Source organism: Lissotriton helveticus, chromosome 3_1 (assembly GCF_964261635.1).
Source record: "Lissotriton helveticus chromosome 3_1, aLisHel1.1, whole genome shotgun sequence".
Lineage (NCBI taxonomy): Eukaryota > Metazoa > Chordata > Amphibia > Caudata > Salamandridae > Lissotriton > Lissotriton helveticus.
In genome coordinates, this window is record NC_136061.1 from 1,441,651,828 (window position 1) to 1,441,678,397 (window position 26,570).

Here is a 26,570-nt window from a genome sequence, read left to right on the forward strand (position 1 = left end):
GCCCGACCCACGACACCCTGCGGACTGATAGAATCTCTCTTGAGATATCATAACCAACGCCTTTGTGTTTAGTCAGCCAGTCTATGCATTTGTTTCTCAATTGCACCCATGATTCCCCCTGGCCCTCCCTCAACTGTGGTACACCTGCAAGTACCAGAACAAATGGACAAGCATCTGGAGGCAGGTGTAATGCGGGCCCCTGATGTTTAAAGGATTTGCTTAGCCCTTGTTTACCAATACCCTCAGTATTATTTACAACAGTTGATCTTGGCGCTGTTGTTGGTTGGATAAAACCATTCTTGCAGTTAGAGGCAGTGTTGGTATAGTTGGTAATCAAGGGGGGTATAGCTTTTCTTGGGGCAGGTGTAGGGGTAGGCCTAGTAGTTAAATCAGGTTTTGCCAAATGTGGCCCTCCATCAATGGATCTTAGAGGAATTGTAGATGATACAGTGGGCGGCAGTAAAGTTACGGGGATACTCACCACCCCGCCCAGGTGGACAGTAGTTTCCTGTTTCTTTACTGACAAGGTGATATTTACAGATTCCAATTCTTTTAAAAGACGATCGGCCCTGATTTGGTCCAGAATAACAGACCCCTTCTTTTTTGTTTCACCGTTTTTGACCAAATTGTCTAATCTATCAAGTCTTTTAAAAACATTATTAAACTGACTGATCATTTGCTTTTCTATCCGGTTAAAAATAGTATCCACTATAGTTTCTATAAGGTTCACATTCTGTCTTGAGAGATTATAGTTATCTCCCATTAGTGTTGTTAGGGTCCAAACAGTATTAGAGTTCTCACTCGAGTGAATGGTAGATGCGGCAGTAATACTGCCCATATCTGCTTGATCTTTATCCTCCGTAGAAACAATTTGCGCCCCCGTAGATTTATTTTTATTCCACAAACTTTGGGGTGTGGGCTGATTCTTATGGATTGACGGTTGTTTCCTTTTATTAGCACTTTGCTTGGTAGTGCCTCTTTTACGTTTTTCTCCTCCCTGTTTATTGCTACAAGATTCCAAACTGTCCAGAGTGTTGACTTCATCCGGAGAAGCTATTATAATAGTAGGAACAATTTCATTTAGCAAGGCTGCAGGGGGTGTAGATATAAGTGCCGGCTTTTGAGCGACAACTGGCGGTGATGTGGGGGCAGAGTCCAGTGCTATGTAAGTGACAGTGTTTTCATCATCCAGGACAGTGGGCACATTAACGGGAGGATGTGATGACTTAACAACAATAACTGCAGGGGTTATATGCATATTCCCATTAGTGCTACTTGCACTCTTTGTTGTTATACTCGATGTATGGTTGGTAGTAAGAGGACCCATAGAAAACCTCCTCTCCGTCTCCACAATCTCGTTAAAGGCTGTGTCTATCAATGTCTCAAATGATGTAATGAGGGAGACGGAGGTATCAACACCCTGGGTAGAAGCATCAATATTGTTAACGGTAGGCGTGTAATCGCCCATTTTATTATCCAAGTACAGTGCTCACCTTAAAGGGGGAAATCTTAGGGACGTGGCCCGCCCGGCCACTGCAGTCCACTGACGGCCACAGACGGCCCGCCCTCTGCCCGGGCTCAGCCCGGCGCCGCCCGCGCGCGTCCCGCGACGCGGAGGGAGCGTCCTGTTTTAATAGCGCCTCCGGGCGCGCAGCGGCAGGAAGTGGCCGGAAGTGACCGCTAAGCCCTCTGGGAGCTGTAGTCTCCAGCCGCCGCCTGCCGTGATGGAATGGAGCGGCAGCGGCGAGACCACAGCGTCAGGGCCCCAGGAGCGCGGTGAAGTTCAGCAGTGACAGCAATGTCAGGTAAGGGCTCCCGGTCCGTTAGGCTCCGTTAGGCTGCAGGCAAAGAATGACCCCCAATCTTACTCCATAGAACCAGACGCACCTTAAATAACCAGAACATAATCCATCAGAATGTATATCATACAAAAATAACACATTATATATCACACAGAAGAGTTGACGCAGCCTATCGGTGTTTTGTGGACAATTTACCACACATTCTTCAGGACAAAGTGCTAAAATCAATCAGATTCTCTAAAAAATAATAATAGAAAAACATTTCAGAATATGAACCATAAAAAGCAGTCACAGTTACATAAAATGTCTCAGTGTATATGTTTAGCTATCTCATTCTAACTTCATTCATTCATACTCCCGAGATGTCCCTTGTATGGAGCTTTTTTTTTACTCTAAATCCTTTAGGTATGGATCAATCAACATATCAACCGCACTTTCCTCTCTGACAGTTTTTTTTGAAGACCTGAATTGATTTATTCACCCATACTTTCTACGTTTTTTTTATAGTTTAGACCGTATATATAGAAAATATTTATTTAATAACCATTTGGTCATTGGAATGTTCTCTTCTTAGCTTACTCAGTTTGCATCTCTTCTATCTGCTTCAATTGACTTTTCTTTACTCAATGTTCCAAGAGATATATTTTATGGTTAAAAGCTGTCTGTAGGTACAGAGAATAGTTGTGGTAACAGATGGTTAGTTTCTAGAGAAAAGAAAAAAGAAACCTACTGAAACTCTTGAAGTCTCAGTAACAGAAAAGAGTGAATTCCAGGACTGATTAAAAATATATTTGAAACATGAGATGTCTAGTATATTTTTTTTCTGTATTATTTGGCTGGATTTATTTTAATGTTTTGAAAGACTTTAGAAATGAAACTGTGCAACTTTCTGTATCATTGCATAAAATATATTTCTATGACCTGAACTTTTATTTATTTCTGATAATAAAAGGAGACATTTTGCATCAATTGGGATTCTGTGTATAGATAATGGTATGGTTGAGCGGTGTATGAGTATTTCCCCATAATATGAGAAACAACATGTTGGACTAATTAGATTGTTCTTACAAAAGGGATCGGTTTTCTGTTGTTATATGGAAGGTTCTGGAAAGTGCATCATTGGGGTTTGAGGCACATTGACATTTTGAACTCTTGGTGTAGGCACATGCTGCATCTGCATAGGACTGTTACATTGTTGCGGTATAAACCTTATACTTTGTGCTTGATCTACTGGATTAAAACGACATTCTCACTTCCAGTGCCCAACCTATTACATATGCTGAATGGATTAGACATTTACAATGTAACCAGTTCTAGCGACAATAGGAACTTCTCTACCTCTACCTTGAGATGAAAATCTACTTCCACCCTGGGTGGCATGCAATGCCTGCTGTACACTACCTGCGTAGGAAGTGTATTTGCAACGAATGGTGGACCTTGATTTCCTCTCTTTACTGCTTTAATTTGTGTCATCATGAGCTTTTCTCTCAACATTTTCTGCTTCATCTTAACCTCATCCTTTCAGTATTTTGCATCCCGCAAAAGTTAATTGACTGCTTTATTCTGCCAGCGTTTCAAATGCTGCTGTATTATCATGCTAATCTCTATTACAAACCTGGACACAAAATGTCCCATATCCATTGGTTCCATTGTATCCATCTCACTATACTGTTTGATTGCCTGTAACAATTTCTCATAGTAAGCATGAATTGTTTCCTTGGGTGTGTAAGTCATATGATTAATTTAAACCCAATCAACATCCTTGGGTGAAACTTTAAACGTTAAACATATCATTACTTGATTATACTTACACATCACAATATCTGACGGACCATTAGTCAGTGGATCTCTCTGTGGCCTTCTCTCAGGCCACTTGTTCACTATTTTGCATTCTGACCACAAATCACCCCGATCTACAATATCAAGCAAAGTTTTCAAATCGGTCCACATAACCTTTGAAATCTTCACAAAACGCTCAACTTGTGTGTAACAATCTACAGGTTTCTCTCTCAACTTGGGAAAACCATTTGCGAATAATGCAAGATTGCTTGGACTCCAAGGAACATGAACATAACCTGCACTAGGCACTTATCATAAAGGTAAAATCTTAACACGTGTTCCTCTATCTCCCGGAGGAGGCTGCTTCTCCCACAGTCTTCCTGGACTTTTCTTCTTTGACCATCTAACTTCCCATTTCTCCAATATTCCCCAAATTCTAAAACTTTGGATTAGCTCCCTAATTTGCATTTTTTTTAAATAATTTCTTTTTATTGAACAAATACTTAATACAAATTGCATCTTGGTTACAATTTAGATTTCTAGAGGCATCTTGACAACGCAAAGCAATGCACATTATACGATATTGAGGATATCTATTCCCCGTCCACCATCCTTTCCTAGCATTCCCTTCCAGCCTAATTTGCATTTTTATGTTTCCCAAGTCCTGATTAGAAAAATTAAGTAGATGACTTTTCTGTGAAAGCTTTAGTTTGTTCTAAATGTACCTCATATTTCTGTGCCAATTTGGATAATTTCTCTTTCGAGTAACAAATACTCATATGGTTGAGAATCTCAATCCAATTTTACTCCAAACTTCAACTTATCATTTCATACAATTGAAGTTTTACTTTGCATACATCTACTACATTCACCTTTACAGCTGACTAAATTGTCTCCAGACTTATTGTTGTACTCTGAGCCTCATTCAACGGAAAATTACATTCCCTTAAAGGTGCGTTACATTCCCTTAACTACTCATCTGTCAGTATACATGTCCTCTCACGTGGCTTGGACACTACCTCAATCTTTGGTGTGCTTTTGGGTACATTCGAAGGTGTTTTCCATATAAGGGAACCAAGTTCTTGCAAGCCCACAAATGACCTTTAAGGTCCAAATCCTCTCTGACTCATAGATGGATCTGCATTTACAGCACAAGGAGAATCCTCATTTTTGAGAACTAAGGGATCAAACTAACTGTACATTAGATCTAGTTGAAGCCTTTTCTGGGTGCCTTGTCTCATTTGGAACAGAAGTATCACATGTAACACTGTCTGTAGTATTAGGGTTATATATCCTAAGGATGGGTCCAATCATGACTGAAACCGTGATGTAATCCGATATATTTGGGGCGGTAGAATTATTCAGGACTATATGGTGACTAAGTACACAAGTTTCTGAATTAGCTTGCGGTATATTCTGGTTCCAGTTCGTAACAGTATCTTCCACTGCATTATTGCTTGTATTTATAGGTGCTGGAGCAACTTCTGAATTTCTGTTAATCATTAAACTTCCACCTTCCCTTACTCATGTTTCATTGTACGAAGGTGGATGCTCAGACAGGAAAACATTTAAAAGATCATCACCAGATTCACTTACGTTAGTCTCAACTCCCTCATCTACTTCCTTTAATCCATCTCCTCTCGCTTTCTTTCTGCTTTCCTTAGCACCTTTCCAAACTCTTCACTTGTTAATGCTAGATATAATTTAGCTCCTTATAGCATATCTGTCCTCCACCTTCTATGTTCTGCATCCCATCTTGCATTATTTTAAATATGTACTGTCCTTCTAACCCTTCCTTGAAACCTCTCTTTCTCTCTAGCATGTACAGCATGCTTCCATGCATTAAGTGCCTTGAACAGAGCAGGTTTGGACTTTGGTTTCATTTCATACACAATTAATCTCAAGTTTTCAATGTATCATATGTTAAATAAGGACACGCTAATGGACATCCTTTTCTGTGATCTTGTGCCATTGTTTAAGCAAAACACAAGTGTGGAGCCCTATATTTATTTTCATATAATGGACCTGCTATATCCTCAGGCAGTGCCTCTTCTCCCTCTCTTACAGGAATAGAAACATCTCCTCTAATCATGTCCTGTATCACTTCTTTAAAACATTTCATATTTAGTACAAAATATAGAAAAATACAATCAATATTATTCAGTTCAACAGAAAAACAACAATTTTCGCACAACTTATTTTCAAAATCAGCAACCAATATCAACGCAGTATAATGTGACATAATTAACCACTAACAGCACTGCTTCACATCAACCGACCAATCTGAGCACTGCACAGCGTGACGTAGATCTCACTCCTTGCAATGCCCACCCTTGTTTGCAATTTTTCCCGATGGCACTCTTTCATCCTCACACATGCAACCAAATTCAATGCAACAGTTGTCTGCTTTGCTAAAGAGACAGAGAGAATTCTGTGACATAAGGACATCTCACCAATCACACATTCAATCAAAACCTCGACCCATGGATAATCATCTTAACCAATATCATATTGCCATGCGCAAAGGATACACTGACTAATCATACTCCTCATTCACACAAAAGATATCTTAATTGGGGTGCTGGTAACATCTCACGACAAATCCCACAAATTCGAGCAGATAATGCAATATGGTGTCTTCTACATCTTCCAATATTATCCTTGGATCTTAGACCATGTCGGACCTGTAAACACCTTTACCATATTAAACACCACATTCACACAACATACATAACACCTCCACCAGACATCACACAACCATTACAACACTGCATGCTAAGCGTAAGCCATGCGCACACAACCCTATTGATACTCACTCCTTCCCCTGCTGTTATGCCACCACCGGACACTGAAACTACACCGATCCTCCAAATTGAATCCTAAACTTCACGGCTGGAACTGACCTAACCTGGGGTATTAACTAACTCCCTATTTCAAGACTCAAACAATCCTACTTTTGCTACCATCTGCTGCAGGAGAGGGGATATGGGCCCTTTTTGTCCCCTCTGAATCTTTCTTTTTAGGGAGCTTGAGAAATAAAGGAGATAGCTTTCAATTCAAATTCACAAATACAGTGAAAAACATTTGGCTACACAGTAAATCGCCAAATCAGGAAGTCAGGTTACATAGATTTACTACAAATTCAAAGCCAGCGTAAAATAAATCAATCTCAGAAACATTGCACAGAAATACAGAATTTTCACTTGACTTCCAACTCTGCGAACAAAATGTATTCTCAATAGTAAATAACCAATGAGAACCTCAGTAGCGATGGTACATAGTAAAAGGAACATGGCAGAAAGAGAAGATTGGAAAGTCTGATCTTTCTGTCTATGATGAATGAAGATTTCCAATTTGTCATTTAAACTACACTAAAAATGCTAAAAAAAGTTTCAATTAGGTCCATAAAAAAAGAGAAAAGTGTCAGTGTGGAACTTCAGTATAAGTTTTTAAAGTAAGTTTTGCATAGCATGAAGTCATAGAACAAAAACAAAACATAGAATGTAAAACATTCCCATTGAAAGTTAGACGTTGTGAAACCCAAGTGCTTAGGGCCTTTGGTCAAGTTAACAAATTTCAATAAACTTTATAACTAAATAAATGCTAATACATGAACAGTCATGTTATAAAAGTAAATGCAATTTTCATGTATAGCTATTCCATTACATCGCAAAAAGCAGAATATCATCTTACAAATACATATAAACTGCAACTTGTTATTGCTGAAAACAAAGCATTAGCAAACAACACAAATTTATAAATGATGTAATTACATAGCATGCGCATTTGTATGTGGCTTCAATTGCACTTTTCTCTTGTGGGTTACATTATATCTCATGAATACAATTGAATAAGAATGAGTGTAGAACCAATTGAATGATGTTCCAGTGCCTACCGGCTCATTTCCCCATGCCCTGCAGAAATATTTCCTCCAGTACAGTTTCGCAGTTTTGCCTTGCCAAGATTAACTTTGATAAATGTACGTGGGTGAAGTGTGTATTGGCCACAGTAATTTCTCAATGCAAACGCCAAACCCTACACATATAGGAAGGAATATAGCCCTACGTTCTGCAACACAACCTTTATCTCTCATCCCCTGACCTGAACCATTTTGATGATTCTGCACACAACACAAAGACAATAGGTGGTTCCTTTTTAAGTTTCTCCTTGCTCTTATTTCAGAGAAGTGCAAAAGAGTGAGTTTGCGCAGTGTGTCACTGCTGCCACGGTACATATATGCTGGTTTGACTTCCACTATGTCGAGAAGTGGCATTGATGGTGGGAGACGTGGGAGTCAGTTTGAGGAAGAGTGTATCTTGTCTGTCAATGCAAAAAAGTCAGCCGTCAGAAAAAAAGGTTTTTCACCAGAAGTCAATAACAGCAGTTGTAATCGCAATACAAATACCAAAAATGCATCTTGCACAGTGTAGTTGTGCAGTTTTATATGTAGATATATTCAAAGATAGAAGCCCAATTCACAAAATCTTTTTCATACATAAGTGCACCTTGAATCCTAGAAAGCTGACAACTTTACCCCAAAATCCAAATCTTGAGCAACAAGGTTAGAATCTGCAACTATTTATACAAAACGATGCCATGTGTAACTGCAGGAAATGGGCAAGCTGTTTGGATTTGTCTCCCACCTTACGCGATAATTAGTGGTTATAACATGGGAGCTTCCAGACATTATCGCCAGGGAGTGGGCAATGCAAATGACATGAGCAACATCACTTTTGAAATTTGTGGAAATTCATAAATCTTTTGACATGGTTACATTCATCACTATATATTTGTGTGAATAACATAGAATTATGTATGCCTGGGATACTAGTGGGGAAAACACATTTATCAAGAGGTGTATGGGAGTTTAAGTCCTCACATGGAGAATGAATTCCAATGTGATGAGAAGGTGGAAAAACATTAAAATTTTAGACTTATCCTAATCCTATGCCTTTTGTTTTTCTACCATATGGACACTTTTCAAGTGAGGATTATGGTTTATGGGGAAATGGCAAGAAATCTAGGAAAGTCTTAAGTTCCCAATGACCTTCCTCAGGATTGTGTGAATCTGGAAAAATGTGTGGATGTCTGCTGTTCCTAAATGCTAGATAACGAATCATGGCTCTATGAACTCCTTTGAATTAGTTAATTAATGGTTAACTCGTGAAAAATCCTGTTCATTTGAAGCTGCCATACACACCTAATTTTGACATACTCTACTTAATAGTCGCCTATTTTATCCTACCACTAATGCCTATATTTTAACTCATTTTACAGGGCAATGTGACATTTTCATGCTCCAAACAGCACATTGTTCCCATCACATTTGTGAGCACCAGCAGCAGCTTCCTGCTTTTACCCGGCACCCCCAAGATTGATGGCCTATCAGTCAGTTTCCAGTTCCGCACTTGGAATCAAGATGGTCTGCTGCTGTCCACGGAGCTATCTGAAGATAGTGGAGTTCTTCTACTCTATCTTCTTGCTGGGAAACTGGTGCTTGTGATCCAGAAAGAGACAGGAAACTCAGTGAAAATTAGTACAGGTACCACATATTTATTGGATATGCTTGCATTGATATGTTGGTATTTCCCAACCAAGGTTTGTTTGAAGGACATGTATTAACAGCGTAGAAATGGGATTGATGTGCATGATGACAGATTTGATATTCAGTCGTGTTTCCTTTCACCTGAGATATTTCATGATTACTTTAGCCGCCCATTGCAAAGTTCATACACTTGGAATTTTTCACCTTCCATGAAAACAAAGATGGTTATTTGCTGATTTCTGGAAGAGGTTTGCCACCCTTTACAGAGTCCCGAAAAACGGAGGCCAGGAAAGCATGTTGTTTAATCCAACTACATGCTAGATTAAATTTGGTTTTACCAAGGTGTTGTGTTGTGTTAACATTGTGGCATGTTCTTAATACCACTATCCAAAACTCACTTGCAAAGATCCATTTATGATAGGACAAAAAACAAACAACATCAGATATAGTGCTCGAATACTTTTTAGCACTGGTAATTACTCTCTTTACCATCTATTATTTAGTTTTCTTATATGCCTTGCAGGGCAAGGACCAACCAGCAATATTGGCACTGCCGCGAAAGGGACGGACAGTTCAGCTGAACCTTTTAGATCATTTCCCACTCGAAAAGGAACACGCAGAAAGCTTTTTTACTTGTATTTTGTCTCACTTGTAAGATATAGTTAGGATTCTGTATATAATGAATGAATGAATGAATGAATGAAATAAATCTTATAACGCGCTACTAAGCCCAAAGGCATCAAGGCGCCTATCATAAAAACAATCAAAATGACCAAGTAACCAGCACTACGGGTACGCCTTTGAGAATAGCCACGTTTTAAGAGCTTTTCGGAACTTCAGGACAGTCAGTTGGGAATTAATTTCTAGGGGGAGGCTGTTCCATAGCTTGGGGGCTACCGTTGAAAATGCCCTCCCACCCCATTTACTTCTTCGAACACGAGGCACCACCAGCAAGCTCTTAGTTGAGGAGCGGAGGGCTCTGCCCGGTGAGTAAGGAAGCAACAATTTCCTCACCCCACCAGACCCCTTGCCAGAGAGTGCCCCACAGGTCAAGCAAAGAGTCTTGAATGCGATCCTAGGCTCAATAGGAAGCCAATGCAGGCTTTTCCTAGCAGCCGTGGCGGAAGAGAGTCTTGGGGCATCCAGTACAAATTTAGCCGCCGCATTCTGGGCAGTCTGAAGGCGCTGCACCAGGGCTTTATTAACGCCGGCATACAGAGCGTTGCAATAATCAAGTCGCGAAGCGACAAGTGCAACGACAACCTGCTTACGAGCCTGAGGGGACAGATAATGTTTAATTTTCCGAAGAATTTTAATAATGCCCCAACAGGTAGCAACTGTCCTATTAACCTGCTGTGCCATTGAGAGAACAGGATCGATCATCACTCCCAAGTTCCTCGCAGAATATGTTGGGGTGGGGCAGACTCCCAGCGAGGGGGGCCACCATTCGGCCGACCAGATGCTAGTGTTCCCGCCGAAAACCAAAATCTCGGTCTTCTCCCCATTCAACTTTAGTAAATTGTAAATCATCAACTTAGAAACCGCCTCCATGCAGTTTCTAAAGTTAAGAACGGAGGAGTTCACCGAGTGAGAAAGGGACACCAAGATCTGGGTGTCGTCGGCTTAGGACGATCTCACAAGCCTGGCAAGTGGGGCCACATAGATGTTGAACAGGGTCGGACTTAATGCCGACCCTTGTGGAACCCCACAGTGCACAGGTGTGGGTGGAGATAGATATTCTCCCAGCTTGACTCTCTGCTCCCTCTGATCCAGGAAAGAGGCCAATAAACTCGAGCCCACGCCCTCTACCCCTATCTCCCTCAGATGAGATGTAAGAACCGAGGGAGACAGGGTATCGAAGGCGGCTGTCAGGTCTAATAGGACCAGAAGGGAGGTGTGGCCCTGATCGACCTCAGTGCGGATGTTGTTAAGCACTATCGTAAGGCCCGACTCCGTGCTATGGCCTCTCAATGGTGGGGCTAAAAATGATGGATAGGGATAAAGTTTGAGTACTTACCAGTAGCTCAGATTGCTTCAAACCTTTCCAACTGGAGCAAAAGACAGACAAGTGATAGACGGAATGAGGAACAAATCAACCATTGACCCCAGTCAAGAGATCTGGGTTAATCCATTGTCCTTTTGCTCACTATGCTACCCCAGTTTAGGCCCAGCCATATGCAAATCAATCTTGACCCTGCTCCTCATGGGAACAGAGAAAAACCACCTTTGGTTTTCCTCATGGGAACAGTCCAGTAACAAGCATCCGGGGTCCAGTTTTGGGGTATCGCCCCTCATCCGCCAGGCTAGCTTGAATCCAGTGACACAGTGAGCCTGAGACCCATGTCTGGGCAAGACAGCAAAGGACACATAAATGATGGACCAAATCTGGAACAAATCAAACATTCACCCCCAGTCAAGAGAGCTGGGTTAAATCCATTGTTCCTTTGTTTATCATGCCACCTCAATTTAGACACAGCTATATGTAAATCAGTCTTGACCCTGTTCCTCATAGAAGCAGTCAGCCCGAACTGCCAAGCCAGATTCTCACTGGGTCAGAAATGAGCATCCTGGTCCAATTTCAGGTATCACCCCAGGTCAGCCAGGCTAGCTTGAATCCAGCGACAAAGTGAACTCGGGACCCATGTATGGGCATACCCGGCACACTTTTAGGTAAGAAAGCAAAAGACACACAAATGATGGACGAAATGCAAACTTGCAACTCCGCAGCATAACATTGGCTACACCTTTTTTTTGACCATGCCATATATATATATATGTGTGTGATCAAGACCGGGTTGACCCGGTCGAAACGCGTCATGCTGCTGGAGTGAAAGAGGAATAAAGCACGAATATTGAAATCTACACTGAGCGGTTCGTACCTGTTTTGTTGTCAGGATTCGACATTGGGAATCTTCATTGAATATATATATATCCAGTCCAATCCTGCTTCTGAGATCAAAGAAACAGTCACTGACTCCGTGGGGTATGGATCAAAGAAAAGTATTTATTCCATGCAATACAGCCAGACGCTTTTCAACGGACGAGTCCGCCTTGTTCACTTCATCTGAAAACACTACAGTGAATTGACATTTAAATACTGTTCGACTCGTGACACGCAGAGGCATTAGGTCATCATGGCAACTGGTGACAGACATAGAAAAGTTTGTGTTGCATTTTGCAAGTCATGCAGCATGTGTTCAAAAACATAAAACAAAAATGTGACTGTTTCTATAGTAGTTCCCCATATTGTTCCAACATCATAGTTCTAAGAATAAGCTTGTTAAACTAGGAGTTTTGCTAATAAATTAAGGCAATATATATATATATATATATATATATATATATATATATATATATATATATATATATATGGGCAAACACATGGTTTCATGTATTTGTTTGATTTAATATCGTCAACGTATCTTAGTGCATTTGAACAGATACAGAAAGTGCATTTACTGTATAATCCCAACATTTAAATGAGTGTGCATACTAATGCTTTTGCCATGAGATTGCAGTTTCCATGTATATCTGCACCTGTGTTGTATGAATAATATTGTTAATCCGTACATAATCGCATACTCATTTGAATAGTATTTTGCATTTATTTCATAACTGTATATGTCTCTATAACCATGCATTTAAATGTGGACTGAGATGCTTGCCACATTCACTTGACCAGAGGCCTTAGCATTTGAATTTTATGTTTAAGTTTGCTTGGGTTGCAATGTGTTTCTCTCCTCTGCAGGTTCATTTGTATGATATCATTGTTAGAGAAAGACACATTTTGTATGAGAGATAGTGAGGCTCGGAAGAGTACTTTTGGCGAGGACAAGAGGCGCTAAAAAAAACAAAGGGAGGACTCAGGTCAATGCTTTTTCGGGATAAAGGAGGAATCCAAGGATGTTCTGATGTGCGGACCAAAAGAAAGGAGTTTCAAGTGTAGTCACCAAGTTTTACTCTGTGAAAGTGGAAAGTAATGAGACAGGTGAAATGGAATTCTCAAATGTTCTTTTGTGGGTTCAATTGGTGATCACACTTTAGCTTTAGTCAGATTCCCTTTAGACTCCGAGGGGTACAGCCCACATTGCTTTTTTCTGATATGTGACTTTATGCTAAGCAATAATACTGATTTTTGAGAACTTCTACAGAAGTCTCTGAAATGCTGACACCTTCCTGCTTTACTGAATCTAATCATGGTTTCCACAATTAGTGCTACTTAAAGTAGGCATAGTTTAAGTAATTTAAATTTACTCATGCCTAGTCAAGAGGAACGCAGCTCATATTCTGATCATCAAATGCTGTTCCTCATTTTCTGCATTGCCATTACTGAATTTCTTGTTTGTTTAACTTTGTTGAGACTTGACTTTGTTAGACGATTTGGTCCTCATGTAAAGCGCTCTGATACCTCCGGGTCTAGTCAGCGCTATATAAAACTCTGCAAATAAATAATTTGGTCTGCCAGTAGTGATTCTGTATTTTTACAATGTATATTTGAGATTAGTGTACATCATCTTGGTTTTAAATTTGTGATAAATCTATACGTAATCCCATTTACTGACTTTTGGTTTCTCACTATGTGACTAAATTGGTTACACTGTAAATTGGACCTGTGGATGAAGTTAACTCCCTTTTATTCCTTAGGCTCCAAACATGATCCATTGCAGGGAAATTTGGACAAAGGGCTCAGTGCTCTAGTAGATGGTAGCAAAACGAGGATGTTTAGGTCCTTGAATAGAGGGGAGTTAGAATGATTGTTAAAGTAGTTCAGACCCAATCCCAATCCTAGTGCCCATGCTTTGGTTTTTAGTTCCAGTGGTTCAAGAAAGAAGTATAACAGCGGAGCTGAGGGTACTAAAAGGGTTGCACATTCTAATGGTTTGTTCTTAGCCTGCATGCTCATTGAGATTGTGTGATCATTTGCAGAGATGTTTTGAATGTCATGTGAATGTGGTGCTTAACGTGGAAAAGTTGAAGTTGTTATTGAGTCCGAAGTGGCCTAACATCCCAGGATAATATTAATAAGAGTAAAATAAACTGTTTTGTTATTATCTACTTACATTTTGTGGTGCCTGTAATGAGATGTTGTGGACAGCACAATTAGGATAGATACACTTATCTTTGTGTGTGAAAGTGAGGTGTGATTGGAGTGGTGGATCTTTTTGGCAGGGGGAAGCTGTACTAATTGGGGTTAATCCCTGCAGGTCGAGTTCTCATTCAAGCGTGTTTGACTATGTTAAATAGTGTTATCCCGAATCATTTCTTGTGTGATCGAATATTGTTGATTTCTTTAGTGGAGTGGACAAAGTTATTTGTTGCAATTGCTTTGTATTTGTTTGCATGAATATTGTTGAGGAGAGTGCATTTGTGAAAATTGTAAAGGAGGGTAAACTGCTGCAGTGAATGAGATTGATGTCACAGTATTCCGCATTGAGATTGCTCGTTGGTTTGATGCCGTGCTGTTATTGGTTGTCGATGTCAGAGAGTGCTACACTGGTATTGGTTGTTGATTCTAGAATGAGAATTGTGAGTAAACTATTATTTCCCACTCTAGAACTGTTTTTAGGTAGTTTTGTCTTAGCACTAAGCAGATCCAGACCGAGAGAAAGGTACCACAAGTTTAAAGAGAGCTCAAACCTGGGCAAACAAGCTGCTTAGGTGGAAACAGCCAAGTCTTAAGCTGCTTTCTAAATAGCTGCAGTGCTGGCAGTGCACAGAGAGCCAGAGGAAGGGAGTTCCATAACTTTCCCCCCTCATATGCTAGCGATCTGCCTCCCCCTCTTTACTCTGTTGATTCTTGCGACCTTGACCCTGAAGGCAGAACTGGATCCAAGGCTTCTGCTTGGCCGGTACCATGAGCATCGTTCTTGAAAATAAGACGGGCCTGTCTTGTGAAGAGCCTTGTGCATAAGGCACATTGCCTTAAAGTAGATCCTCTTCTCCACCGGCAACCAGTGTAATACATGCAGTAAATGAGACACTGGTTTAAACATAGGAATTTTTAACAGTGTGCGGGCTGCCGCGTTCTGAAGAGACTGCAATTTTTTTACCAGATATTTGGATGTGCCAAGATAAAGTGCGTTACAATAATTCATTTTGGAAATGATGAGGGCCATCAATACAATAAACCCCCCCCCCCCAGAAGTAATTGCATTGATTTGAGGGGAGAAGCACAATTTAGTGTTGGAAACGACTCCTAAGTTTCTTGCCTTCTCCACAACCTTCGGAAGGTTGCCCAGTTCTGCCCACCACCAGGATGCATTCCGAAAGGAGGTCTCTTTCCCAAAGAGTAATACCTCCATTTTATCTGAGTTTAACTTAACGCAGTTATTCTGCATCCAACCTGCCACTGCCGTTATACATCTGCAAAAGTTATCTGCATCTTTTTCAACCTGAGGTGAAATGGACACCACAATATGTGTATTGTTCGCATAGGACAATACAGTCAGACGAAAGCTATGGATGAGCTGCACCGTGGGGTAACATACACATTAAAAAAAGTGAGACTGAGTGCTGAGCCCTGTGGCACCCCAAGGCATACAGACGCTTAATAAGTAGCGCATGGTGGACCTTATCAAAATATTGACATTCTTACCTGAAAATGAAATTTTTTAAAGTCATATGAGAATTGATGAGGGGCAATGTTAAGATACCTGTTTGAGAAGAAGAAGAGACACCACCCTAGGATGCTGCGGGGTGATTATATTGCAATAAACATGGGGCTACACACTTGTATTTGGCTTAAATATTGCCATAAGATCATATAGAAAAAGGTGCAGTGCCATTTTCCCCGTGTGGTACATTTAATGTGAGAATTATTGAAAATTTAGGGAGGATATTATATGAGATGAAACCACAGCCTAGACCTACACAGTTTGAAGCACTCAATGGTTGGGAGAGTGTAGCTCATGTCAGAGAGAAGGAGAGGTATCAGGGAAGAGCTAGAAAGGCAGTGCGTACTTACACTGATGCAAGGTGGGATGTAGAACAGAGGCAGCAGAGAACTGAAATGATAGAGGAAGCTAAGTTCTATCCTGCAATAATGAGTCAAGAATTTGAGAAGTGAAGATGGTAGATGGTAGAAAAACAAGTTTATTTAGACAGTTGTCCATAAAACATTCTAAAAACACATTTAGCAATGAAAAGCAATAAATGAGTCCCATCTTGACTACCCAACACCCCCCACTACAGTTCGTCATTAAAACTCTGTTTGACAGACCGTAAAAAACAAGCAATTCCAACTGCCACATCTAAAAAACGCATTTCTGATAACAGCTCCACAGCTTCCCTCCTATGACCAGTATCATATGTAAAAAACAAGGGGCTTAAAAACTTAATCCGATTTGCGAGACAAAAGACACAGTCCATAAGTATATACAGTAAGGAGCATTTTACAATTATGGGGCAGGGGCAGAGACCATGGTTATCCAGATCCCTGGCCCAAAACAGTCAGGATAAATGAACTGCATTACATCCCACCCTGATTCTTAATATTTCATTGTGCAGCTCTAGATCTAGTAAGTGTAACAGGTAGGGAAAACAGTATCCCGGCCTAAAGCAGTGTCAGTCAGTCAAAATTACTTTATTCGGTTCATTAAAACCATAAAAGCATTCTACAGAGTAAAAAGGTTTAAAACAGTAATATGACAAAGGCTTACACCAAGAATAGTACTCAAACTTACTAGTGAAAGTGAACAAACGATTCATCATCTACATCTTTAAAATTAAATATAAAAAAATATAAACGCTATATTCTAGATCATAGGAGTCACTCTCTCTGTTTTTCCTTATTCTTACTACAGCTGTTAAAAAACTCACAATTTTAAAAGTTTCCCAGACATTAGTCAGTATCTGTAAATATATAAGCACTGGTTTCACCTAGAAAAATCCTTTACCCTTTAAAATTGGAAAAATAAATTGTTTCCGATAGTGCAAAAAATGCTCGCAAAACAAGGCTGAGTGCAATGTGTCCTGAGTGGAGAAATTGTCACATGTACAAACACCCAAGTTCTCCTCTCTTCTCCATCCCTGAGGTTCATTAATTAAAACATTTAACTGATTCAGCCTGAATCTTATTAAGAGGAAACGATGATTTGGGTTGGTTACCACATTTAAATAGGGTTCAATTGCAGAGGAGGTTTTTAATAACTGATAGGCATGTACCGGTGTTTTTACCAGTTCCCTGGCCTCTCTTTCCATAAGTGCCATATATTGGTAAGATTTCTTGAGTCACAACATATCTCCCTTCATTAGATTCTCTGAGGAGTTAAATAATTCAGGATGTCCTAATTGCACTGCAAGCCTTTTCAAATAGCTCAACCAGGGAATACTACTTGCTTGGTCTAAAGTTTAGCAATTGTGCACAATTTTGCGATTCATTTCCAGTTCAATTTTGCTATTCATTTAAGTTGTGGTGCCATTCCAATTAGTTCTGCCACAAAACCTACACCAGTCTCCTGATGAACTATGTATGACAGTGTTGATTGTGGCACCGATAGCAAATTTCTTAAGAATTTATTTTCAACTATTTAGATATTCTTAACTTCTTTATATCACCATATGTCAGAGCTGTAATTCAAGATAGCAATGCATTTATCTCTGTCTATATTTAACAGTGCTTGTATTGGTTTTGCCCCTAGCCTACATGCAAAGCCATGAGCTGTTGATGTGGATCTGGCCATTACGTTTCTTTTTGCATTTATTTGCCGGGCCCATGTACCCCTATCGTCAAATAGGAAGCCTAAGTGAGTAAATGTGGTAACCCTGGTGATCTTGTTTCCCTCATAATGAAGTGCTTCAGGCCTTCTGGGCTTGGAGCCAATTATCATTGTATGAGATTTTGAAAAGTTTACACTGAAGTCCAAGGATCTCATAAAAACGGCAAAGGTGGTTAAAAGACACTCTAAGCCAACAGCAGTTTTAGCTAATAAGGCGGCTGCATCCGCATATAGGAGAGCTGGTATCAGCCATTCCCCCACGCGCGGAATATCTTTACTGGCTTCCCCTAAAACTGAGTCCAGGTTGTTGATATATAAGGTAAAAAGTAGGGGGGCTAAAATGCATCCCTGCCTTACTCCATTTATAATGCGTATTCCCTGGGAACAATTCCCCCTTTGATCAAATCTCACTGTGGATGTCAGATCCCTATGCAGGTCAGCCAGGAAGTAAACAATGTTCTTGCCCACGCCTAATTTGATTAATATATCCCATAGCTTGGTTCTATTCACACAGTCAAAGGCCGAGGAAAGATCCATGAATGTCAAATACAGTGTCCCCTTCTTGGCGATGGTATACTTCCCAACTGGTAGGTGCAAACTTAAACACTGATCCATGGTCCCCCTCCCTTTCCTGAAACCGTATTGCAAATTTGAAAGTGTATTGGTTTCATTGAACCAATCAGCAAGTTTACTGAGTACCACTCTTCCTAGCAGCTTCACTGCTGAATCTATAAGTGAGATTGGTCTGTAGCACCTCGGATCCCCTCTGTTACCCTTTTTAAAAACTGGGACAATAATTGACTCAGACCATGATCTAGGCAGGCTAAATTTACAGGCCATATTAAAAACTTGAGCCAAAGGTTTTGACCATAATGTCACGTTAGATTTTACAAAATCGGCCGGGACCCCGTCTGGTCCAGGAGCCTTATTGCTTGTCATTTGGTTTATAGGCTCTGCAACTTCTGTTTCTAAAAAAACAGGGTATTTACCTCAGCCTCAAACAATATGCCTGGGGGTCCTTGGTTCTCCTGGTTGCCCTATATATGTTTAAAATGATTAAACTACTCGTGCTCTGGTATATTGCATTCTAGAGGACCACCCTTAGTTTCCTGGAAAAATGGTTTGTTAACAATTTACCAGACGTTAGCACTATTTTTAATAACACCTATGAACAAAACGTCATTCCTCGCCTCATTTTTAATCTCAGATTTGCGTATATTTATGGCCAACTTATAGGTTTTCCTAAGGACTGCTATTATACTCTTATCTTGTGGTTTATGTTTTAGGGCCAGCAGCAACGTTTGGTGGGAAACTGTGCATTTATGGTCCAACCATCTCTCCCCTTTATTCAGAAATTCCTTATACGGGCGTTCAAGGTCACAGGCCACCTGGTTACAGATTGTAGCATAAGCTATAAGGATCTCTTCATCCCTTATGTTATCGTCTAGACAGAGATCAATCTCCAATCCAACAATGTCCAGTACGTTCTCGTGAAAATCCCCTGGCACTACCTTATGCCACTTAAGTCTTCGGGCTTGGTCTTTTGTTTTTAAGTTAGAAGTGGGGACACATCTATTTGATTTTAAGTTGTTCCTAATGCCCCCTGCCAGTGTAATATGTATGGTGTTGTGATCTCTAAAATGTGACCATGTAGTGGTATATCCTATCACCAGAGGTGCCAAGGCAGTATTAATAAAAATATAATCAATAGTGGAATTCATTCCCCTTCCTTTAAAAGTTGGAATGTTATTGCTATCATGCAAGGTATTAGGATATGATAAACCTCATTTCCGCTAAGGCACCCTCTAAGAATCCACCTTTCTGTGAGTGTTCAAAATATATCTCCAAATGATTACCTGGGCCTAAACTGTCAGTGGCGTGACATTTAAATGGGCATCGATGTACATTAAAATCTCCTAAAACAATAACCAATAAGATGTAACTAGTTTTCCATTATAAGACTCAAGGAAACAATTCAGACTGGCCAAATGTTCATTTGCAGCAAGTCTGTCAAATGAGTTATAGAAATTAACAACGAGAATGTTGGGTGCGTTAGTGGGCATAATTTGTATAGTTTCATGAACCTGAGTGCAATTTACAGTGGTTGCCTATAACATTTAAGGAGATTAGGGTTATTAATCTGCCCTTTGCCCTACCAGCTACAGATGGTCTTGCTGGCTCAAAATAGGTTGTATAATGGCCTATCCAGAAATTATTTTTGTTTCCCAGGACTCTTGAAGCCCAATCAAATCATACTCTTTTAAAAAAACATTACACCTTTCATCGTCAATCTTGTTTTTTAGTCCTGCTATGTTCCAATTTAGTATCTTGGCTTGCTCCCCTGTGTTCACCTTCTACCCCTGTATGGGTATGGTAGTATTGTCCAAATAACTATCTCTAACTTGCCCTTGCATAGGGGAACGAGGGATCAGTCAATAATTTCTATTCAACTGGCTCAATGGGATGAATCTATTTGCTGTTTCAAACCTACTCTCTTTGGCCCTTCCTTCTGCTGTAACTGCGGGAGTTGAATAACATTTGAGTCGGTTAATGTTATTTAAGAGAAGGGGCTGACCATCATTGTGCTTAGTTCTGGCAATAGACTTATAGGTCAAATCTTTTGCTCTATGTCTTTGCAGTCCCTTCCGGTCTCTGACCCATTGCGCCATAACTGGAGAATAAAAAAACCTAAGGGCAAGCCTGTAATCCCCCCCCGGGCCTCAATTAGAACTCTCCTGATAGAGCCAGCCTGCTACATCTGTCCGATCAAAGTTAATTACTATATAAACACCATCATCTGATTTAGGGCGACATCACACCCATCCCACCCGTCTGGCCATTATGACGTGTGAGGAAGCTCTGAAGCCCCCTCAGAGATTTTTTTGCACCAGAACTTAACCTTACGAATATGTTCCTCGGTTGTCTCTGTGATGTTCTTTTTGAGAGGGGGAACCCCTAATAAAACCACAACCAGCGGGGTAGCCTCCGGTGGCAAATGCAGCCTTCCTAGTTTAGCCGCCTCTCCTATGGATGTTTTATCAGGCCCTGTCGGACATGGATTTTTAATCCTCCAATGAATTGCAATCACAACCCCCTCTCTGGTACCATCCCTGATCCCTGAGGTTGCCTGGGTTTCATGGATCCTGAGAGTGCAGTGTTGAGAGACTTTCCCCCTTCGAATATGTCTTATGGGTATGTTGTAGATTAGTACCGTTATTAGACAAAGTAGATATATTACTTAGTTCATTATTGCCCCGCCTCCTGTCCCTGATACTGGTATCCCTCAAATCACCCAATTTGGACTCTATTCTAGATAGCCTTTCCATCACACACTCTAGCCCAGATTTGACATAATTAAATAAGTCCTCCTTGAGTGACCCAACAAGAGTGTCAATATGAAACAAAATCGGCACACCTGCACGCGTCCCACGCTGCGGGGGCCCTCAGATGAATTTATAGCGCCTCCAGGCGCTAGAAGATGACGATCGCGGCTATGGCCGCATGGGAGGCTGGGACTTGTGGTCCTGTCCCCTCTACCCTCCACCAGCACCACCAGAGAAGCAGACAACAGGGCTTCCCACGCTGCGGGGGCCCGCAGGTGCGCTTCTCGTGCCTCCAGGTGCTAAAATATGACGATCATGGTTGTGGCTGCACAGGAGGCTGGGACTTGTGTTCCTGTCCCCTCTACCCTCCAGCAGCACCACCAGGGAACTGTCAACAGGTATTTCCGCGCTGTGGGGGCCCACAGGTAAGTTCATAGCACCTCCAAATGCTAGAAGATGACGATTGCTGCTACGGCCGCACGGGAGGCTGGGACATGTGGTCCTGTCCCCTCTCCCCTCCCGCAGCCGGCCAGAGAACCGGTCAACAGGGGTAGTGATTGAGAAACTAATAGATGGTTTCTTGCTCTGATAGACTATGTCATTAGTTTCAGACACCAAAGCTGCAGACTTCTTCAATAAATTCTTGAGTGGGAAGGTGGACCAGGATGTAAGTGTACAACTGTCTAAAGGGAGGTTCTTAAAACATTAGTCTAGTTCTGATCTCCTTTGCCCACCTTCTTTCACTACCTTCAATCTCTTACCAACACAATTTGGAGACTTGAGAAACCTCATCAACCTCTGAGAGAGTATTGAAATATCTTAGGGCCCCAGTGAAGACCAACAAGTCCCAGGAGACCAGATTGAATTCTCTCTGATCACCTGAACCATGGTGCCTTGGGGGAGTGATAAAAGCCTTCTAAGAACTGCCCCTCGTAATCGGTCGCATTCATAGGCGGGAGCAAGGGACAAAACCTCTCCTCCGTACAAACTCAACAGAGGTATCTTCCCTTCGTAGGCCCTTAGTAGTGGAGTATGGGAAAGCCCCCCAAATCTACTATTAAATCTTGATAGACTGCTGGCCTGAAATGCAGCCTTCTGCTTAATGCCATCGCAATGCGTGCCCCAGTTCAGGTTCCTCCTAAAAGTAAAGCCCAGATATTTATATTGGTCGACTTGCTCCACCTCGTGTGTATCAAAATACCAGCTAAAATTCTTTACTCTTTTCCCCAAAAACCAAAATCATGGTCTTTTCCAAATGAATGTGAAGCTGGTTCTGCTTGCTATAGGTTGCTGGAGCATTTAGTTTCCTCTGCAAACCAATTGGGGTACAATCCTGTAATACCAGATTGTCTGCATAAAGCAGACAATCAATATGCTGGTTCCTGACTTTAAGGGAGAAAGACGTGGATTATGAAATAAAGGTAGGGAGGTCAGCTAAAAATATGCTAAAAAGCTGGGGTGCTAAGACACACCCCTGCCGAAGGCCATTCTTGATTGCAATACTTTGAGATAATCGGCCCGACTTGTCTGACTCTACCTGGGACCAATTACCAGAATGTAATGTTTGAGGTTTTCTAAAGAGGTTTGATGGGAGCTCCCAGTCAACAAGTTTTCCCCCTGTGGTGTCCCTATACACAGAATCGTAGGCTGTCCTGAAGCCGACAAAACAACAGCACAGCCCTTATTTTATTTCTAAGGCTTTCCGAATAATGGCCCATAAAGCAAAGCAATGATGTCATGTAATGTAAATATAATTTATAAAGCGCAGCTCATGTCTGGGGGCGTTTTGCTACTATAAAGTCAGATCTATGGCAAAAGAAGCAACCACTACAGGTAAAGCAAGGGGGTAAAGGTGCTTTTATCCATCCTGTGTGGAAAGCCAGGTTTGTAAGGCCTTTCTTAAAATGAGTAGGGAAGGAGCTGTTTTTAGAGTCAATGGCAAATTATCCCAGAGTGTTGCAGTGGTCCTGTAAAAACTCCTCCCCCCGGTGGCCTTTTTTTATAGGGGAGACCACCATGTTCCTGGTGGAGCATAAGTGTAGTGCTCTTGCCGGTATGTACTATTTAAGTTTTCTCTTAAACTGGTCTGGCCTGAGTCTGTGAAGATATTTAAATGCCAGACAAAGGGCTTTGAACTTGCTTCGTTGTCTAACTGGCAACCAGTGCAGTTTTCGAATGGCCTCTATCGCTGATTCGTATTTGGGAATTTTAAAGATGAAACGGGCAGCAGCATGCTGCAAAATTTGGAGTCTATTCACAAGGCCTGATGTTAGAGTGAGGTAGAGGCTATTACAGTAGTCAATCCTTGTAAGGACCATAGCTATGGTCCCTGTTTTAACCACACCTCTCATGTGAGCTGAGCTCGTCATGAACCGCGGGTTTTTAAAAACTTTAGCGGTTAAAAAGTTCTGGGGCAAGTTCTGGGGCAAGTATTTTTCAATTTTTCTTATCAACCTTATGGAGCAAAAGGATGCAGATGTAATGTTATTAACTTGCTCTTTGAATTTCAGTTCACCATCTAACATTACTCCTGCATATTTAAGAAAGCAGGAAGAATAGGGCCTGTCTGAGGAACTGGTAGGGGAGGGATCTTTTTTAGGAGGGAGAGAGCTTGTAGTCCTACCTTAGCTAAGTCCTCCTCTGCCTTAAGCACTAGCTGCACAATACAGGGTGAAATAAAAGAGACTCTAGAATGTCTCTCCCTTGTTTGCGATGTTGAAACCCAACTGAAGTTAGGTCCAATGAGGATATCCCTGAGAGGGAGGGAATTTGATTAAAAATATGGAGGATTTTTGAGCTGTTCAAAGATCAAGTTACTTTGTTTTTTCCCCCAACGGGTAATATCCAACAATAGCTCTGAGGACACCAACTCAGAGCTGGGGAAACATTCAGAGGCAGAAGGGGGTTCTTTATGAAGTTTATTGGGAATGTGAGGGTTAGGCACCTTACTACGAGCTGATGTTAGGCCTTTATTCTTTGAGGTGGGGGTAGACATCTATGGGTGTAAGAATGGGATCAGGGCTACATTTAATACCAGATTTTACTTTTGATTTTACCTTTTCTATAAAGAAACATCTACAAATCTACCACCAGGGGCCCTTGAATATTGACCTTGGAGACAGGCACAGTTACAGGCTTTTCGCCTTGTACTCAGGGCCTTTTTTTTGCCTGCACATGGGGCATGAAACCCAAAAAATCCATTACGAGTGCTTGCCCTCTGTGCACAGTACAATCTTGAGGACAATTGGAAGGATTTAAAAGATGGTGTTATTTCCTCACAAGCATAAGACATTTGGAAATACAGACAGAGCCTACCGAATTTAATTGACCCTCACTGTTTCCTAAAAGGGCACTATGGCCCCCGAGGCTCTGAGAATATTACTGCAGCAGGTGGCTGGGTGAACAAAGTTTCACCTACATTGTATTAATATGCTGAAGTTCATGTTGAATGTCTTTCAAAAATTCCGATTGGTCCCCCTGATTTTACCTTATCAACACCAATGCTTCCAAGATGCCATGTAAAGTGGTTTGCATAAGTAGCAGTACATCCAACAGAGATGACAAATTAGTAGACTGCATTGTTATAGGCTTTCCATGGGATCCAAAAGTAGAGTTTGGTTCCCCAACCAAATGGACCTTATGGTGTGATGAGATGACTCCATTTAAATGGTCTTCTCTGCGATTCAGCTGTGAGAGTTCAGGATCATTGGAAGAGGAGGATGATAACAAGATATTTCAATGGGGTGAAGAAGACAGTCCTGGGCCCCTGCTTGTGGTCACACTTGTAGTCTGTGAAAAAGACCCACTCCATCCGTTGCTGAGCACAATACATTTGTTGCTAAGTCTAATGGTCTAGGTGGCTCATGGGATATCTTGTTCCGCTCCTCCGGTGATGAAAGGGCTCCCTTAATAAATTGTTTAAGAACAAATTTCTTTATTGAAGTAGCAAGAGGTGAGCGTGGTGCTTTCCCATTTGATAGAGTGCTTAGATCACATTAAACAGTCACTTTCTTCCCTTCTGTTTTCCTTCTTTTACAATCTCGCCCCTGAGATGTACCCTTTGGGGTGCTGAGAAGAGCTCTCTTGCAGCAAAGCACCTGGGGTGAAGTACCAGAGGAGGTATTCATTACTGGACCAACAGACGAATAGATGAAGTCATCATCAGGGAAAACAAACATTAGACTTACCTCTTTATTGGGCAAGCCTCCAACTTAGAGCAACTGCTGCCACCTCATCCACTTATGTGAAAGTCTCTTTGCACTCTTTTGAAGACCTCTTGGACCTCCTTGCTGTTCAAGGGGTTGAAGGAGTAGTCATCTTCATCCACAATATAAAAAGATGGACCGAAGTGAGGATGTCTAGGTCTGGAGGAAGAATTATAATTTTGGACCCTGGGCACCTTGGGCTCCGTGAGCCTCCCTGGGCTCTGAATGATAGATTGACATACAATTAGCTGGCTACAACCTAGGAGCTGCCTCTCCCCGCCACCCCTCCAAACCCCCTGGGGAGATAGGATGCAGCGGGGGAAAGAGCCCCTGGAAGCTGACTAACAACAGCTGCTCCACTGGGAACCATGTTTGACTCTGCAAATGTTTTTAAACAGCACAGGACTGGGACATTCCTGTGTATCCCAGTACACTCGAAGGATCACCAAGCCGGATACAAAAAGTCTTTACTGGCTTGGGTTAACCAAAAGTATGTGTGCCTTGTCCCAACGTTGTATTGCACGGTTGGGTTGAGGAACGCCACGATGTTGGAAGTCCAAGCAGACTGGGCCGGACCAACCCTGAAGCAGAAGCAAGAACAGTGGAAGTGGAAACAAGGCTTGGACAGGTGTGGCAGAGCGGCAGCAGTAGGGTGGGCAAGAAGGAGGGAAGTGAAGGAAAGACAAGAAAAAGAGGGAAAGAGGAGATGAGTTAAAGGAACAAGGGTGAGAGCCCAAACAGTTAATCTAGTAACAGTCTTCTAAACATTTTATTGTAAGAACGCCTACCTCCGTATAATGAGACCCAATCAATTGGAGGTGGGAGCTCTAATTTAAAGGAAAATTTGAGAGTAACTACATTCCCTATAAGTGTGAACCTCAGTACGACGGGAACCACCCCTATAAATGTGAATCAAAACCGGCTCGCAGGAAACCTAGGGATTTGTATCTCCACAGCTCCCTGATGCTCTTACCATCCCGGTTACCATTGGTCCTGTGATTCGTATGTATAACTCTAGTCCCAGCCAAGCCGATAGCCTCAGAGAAGGCAGCTGCAAGCTCAAAGGTGGGAAGATTTTTTCTTTTAGTCCCATTGAATGCGAGTTTTAGAGGTACAAATGCACATTCAATGATAAACCAGACAGGGTGTGGACCTTTGAGGTCATTTCCGGGATTGCCAGATCTGGGTACACTTATCTG

General features: G+C 41.5%; 1 protein-coding gene across 1 annotated transcript in view; it reads left to right on the plus strand.

The window, feature by feature from the left end:
• Window positions 1–26,570, plus strand: part of LOC144824265 (contactin-associated protein-like 5) — a 1,259,345-nt gene that overhangs the window by 518,165 nt on the left and 714,610 nt on the right. Inside the window, exon 8 of the mRNA XM_078683400.1 lies at window positions 8,859–9,123. Within this exon, the coding sequence (XP_078539526.1) occupies window positions 8,859–9,123 (265 nt within the window). The remainder of the gene's footprint in view (window positions 1–8,858; window positions 9,124–26,570) is intronic.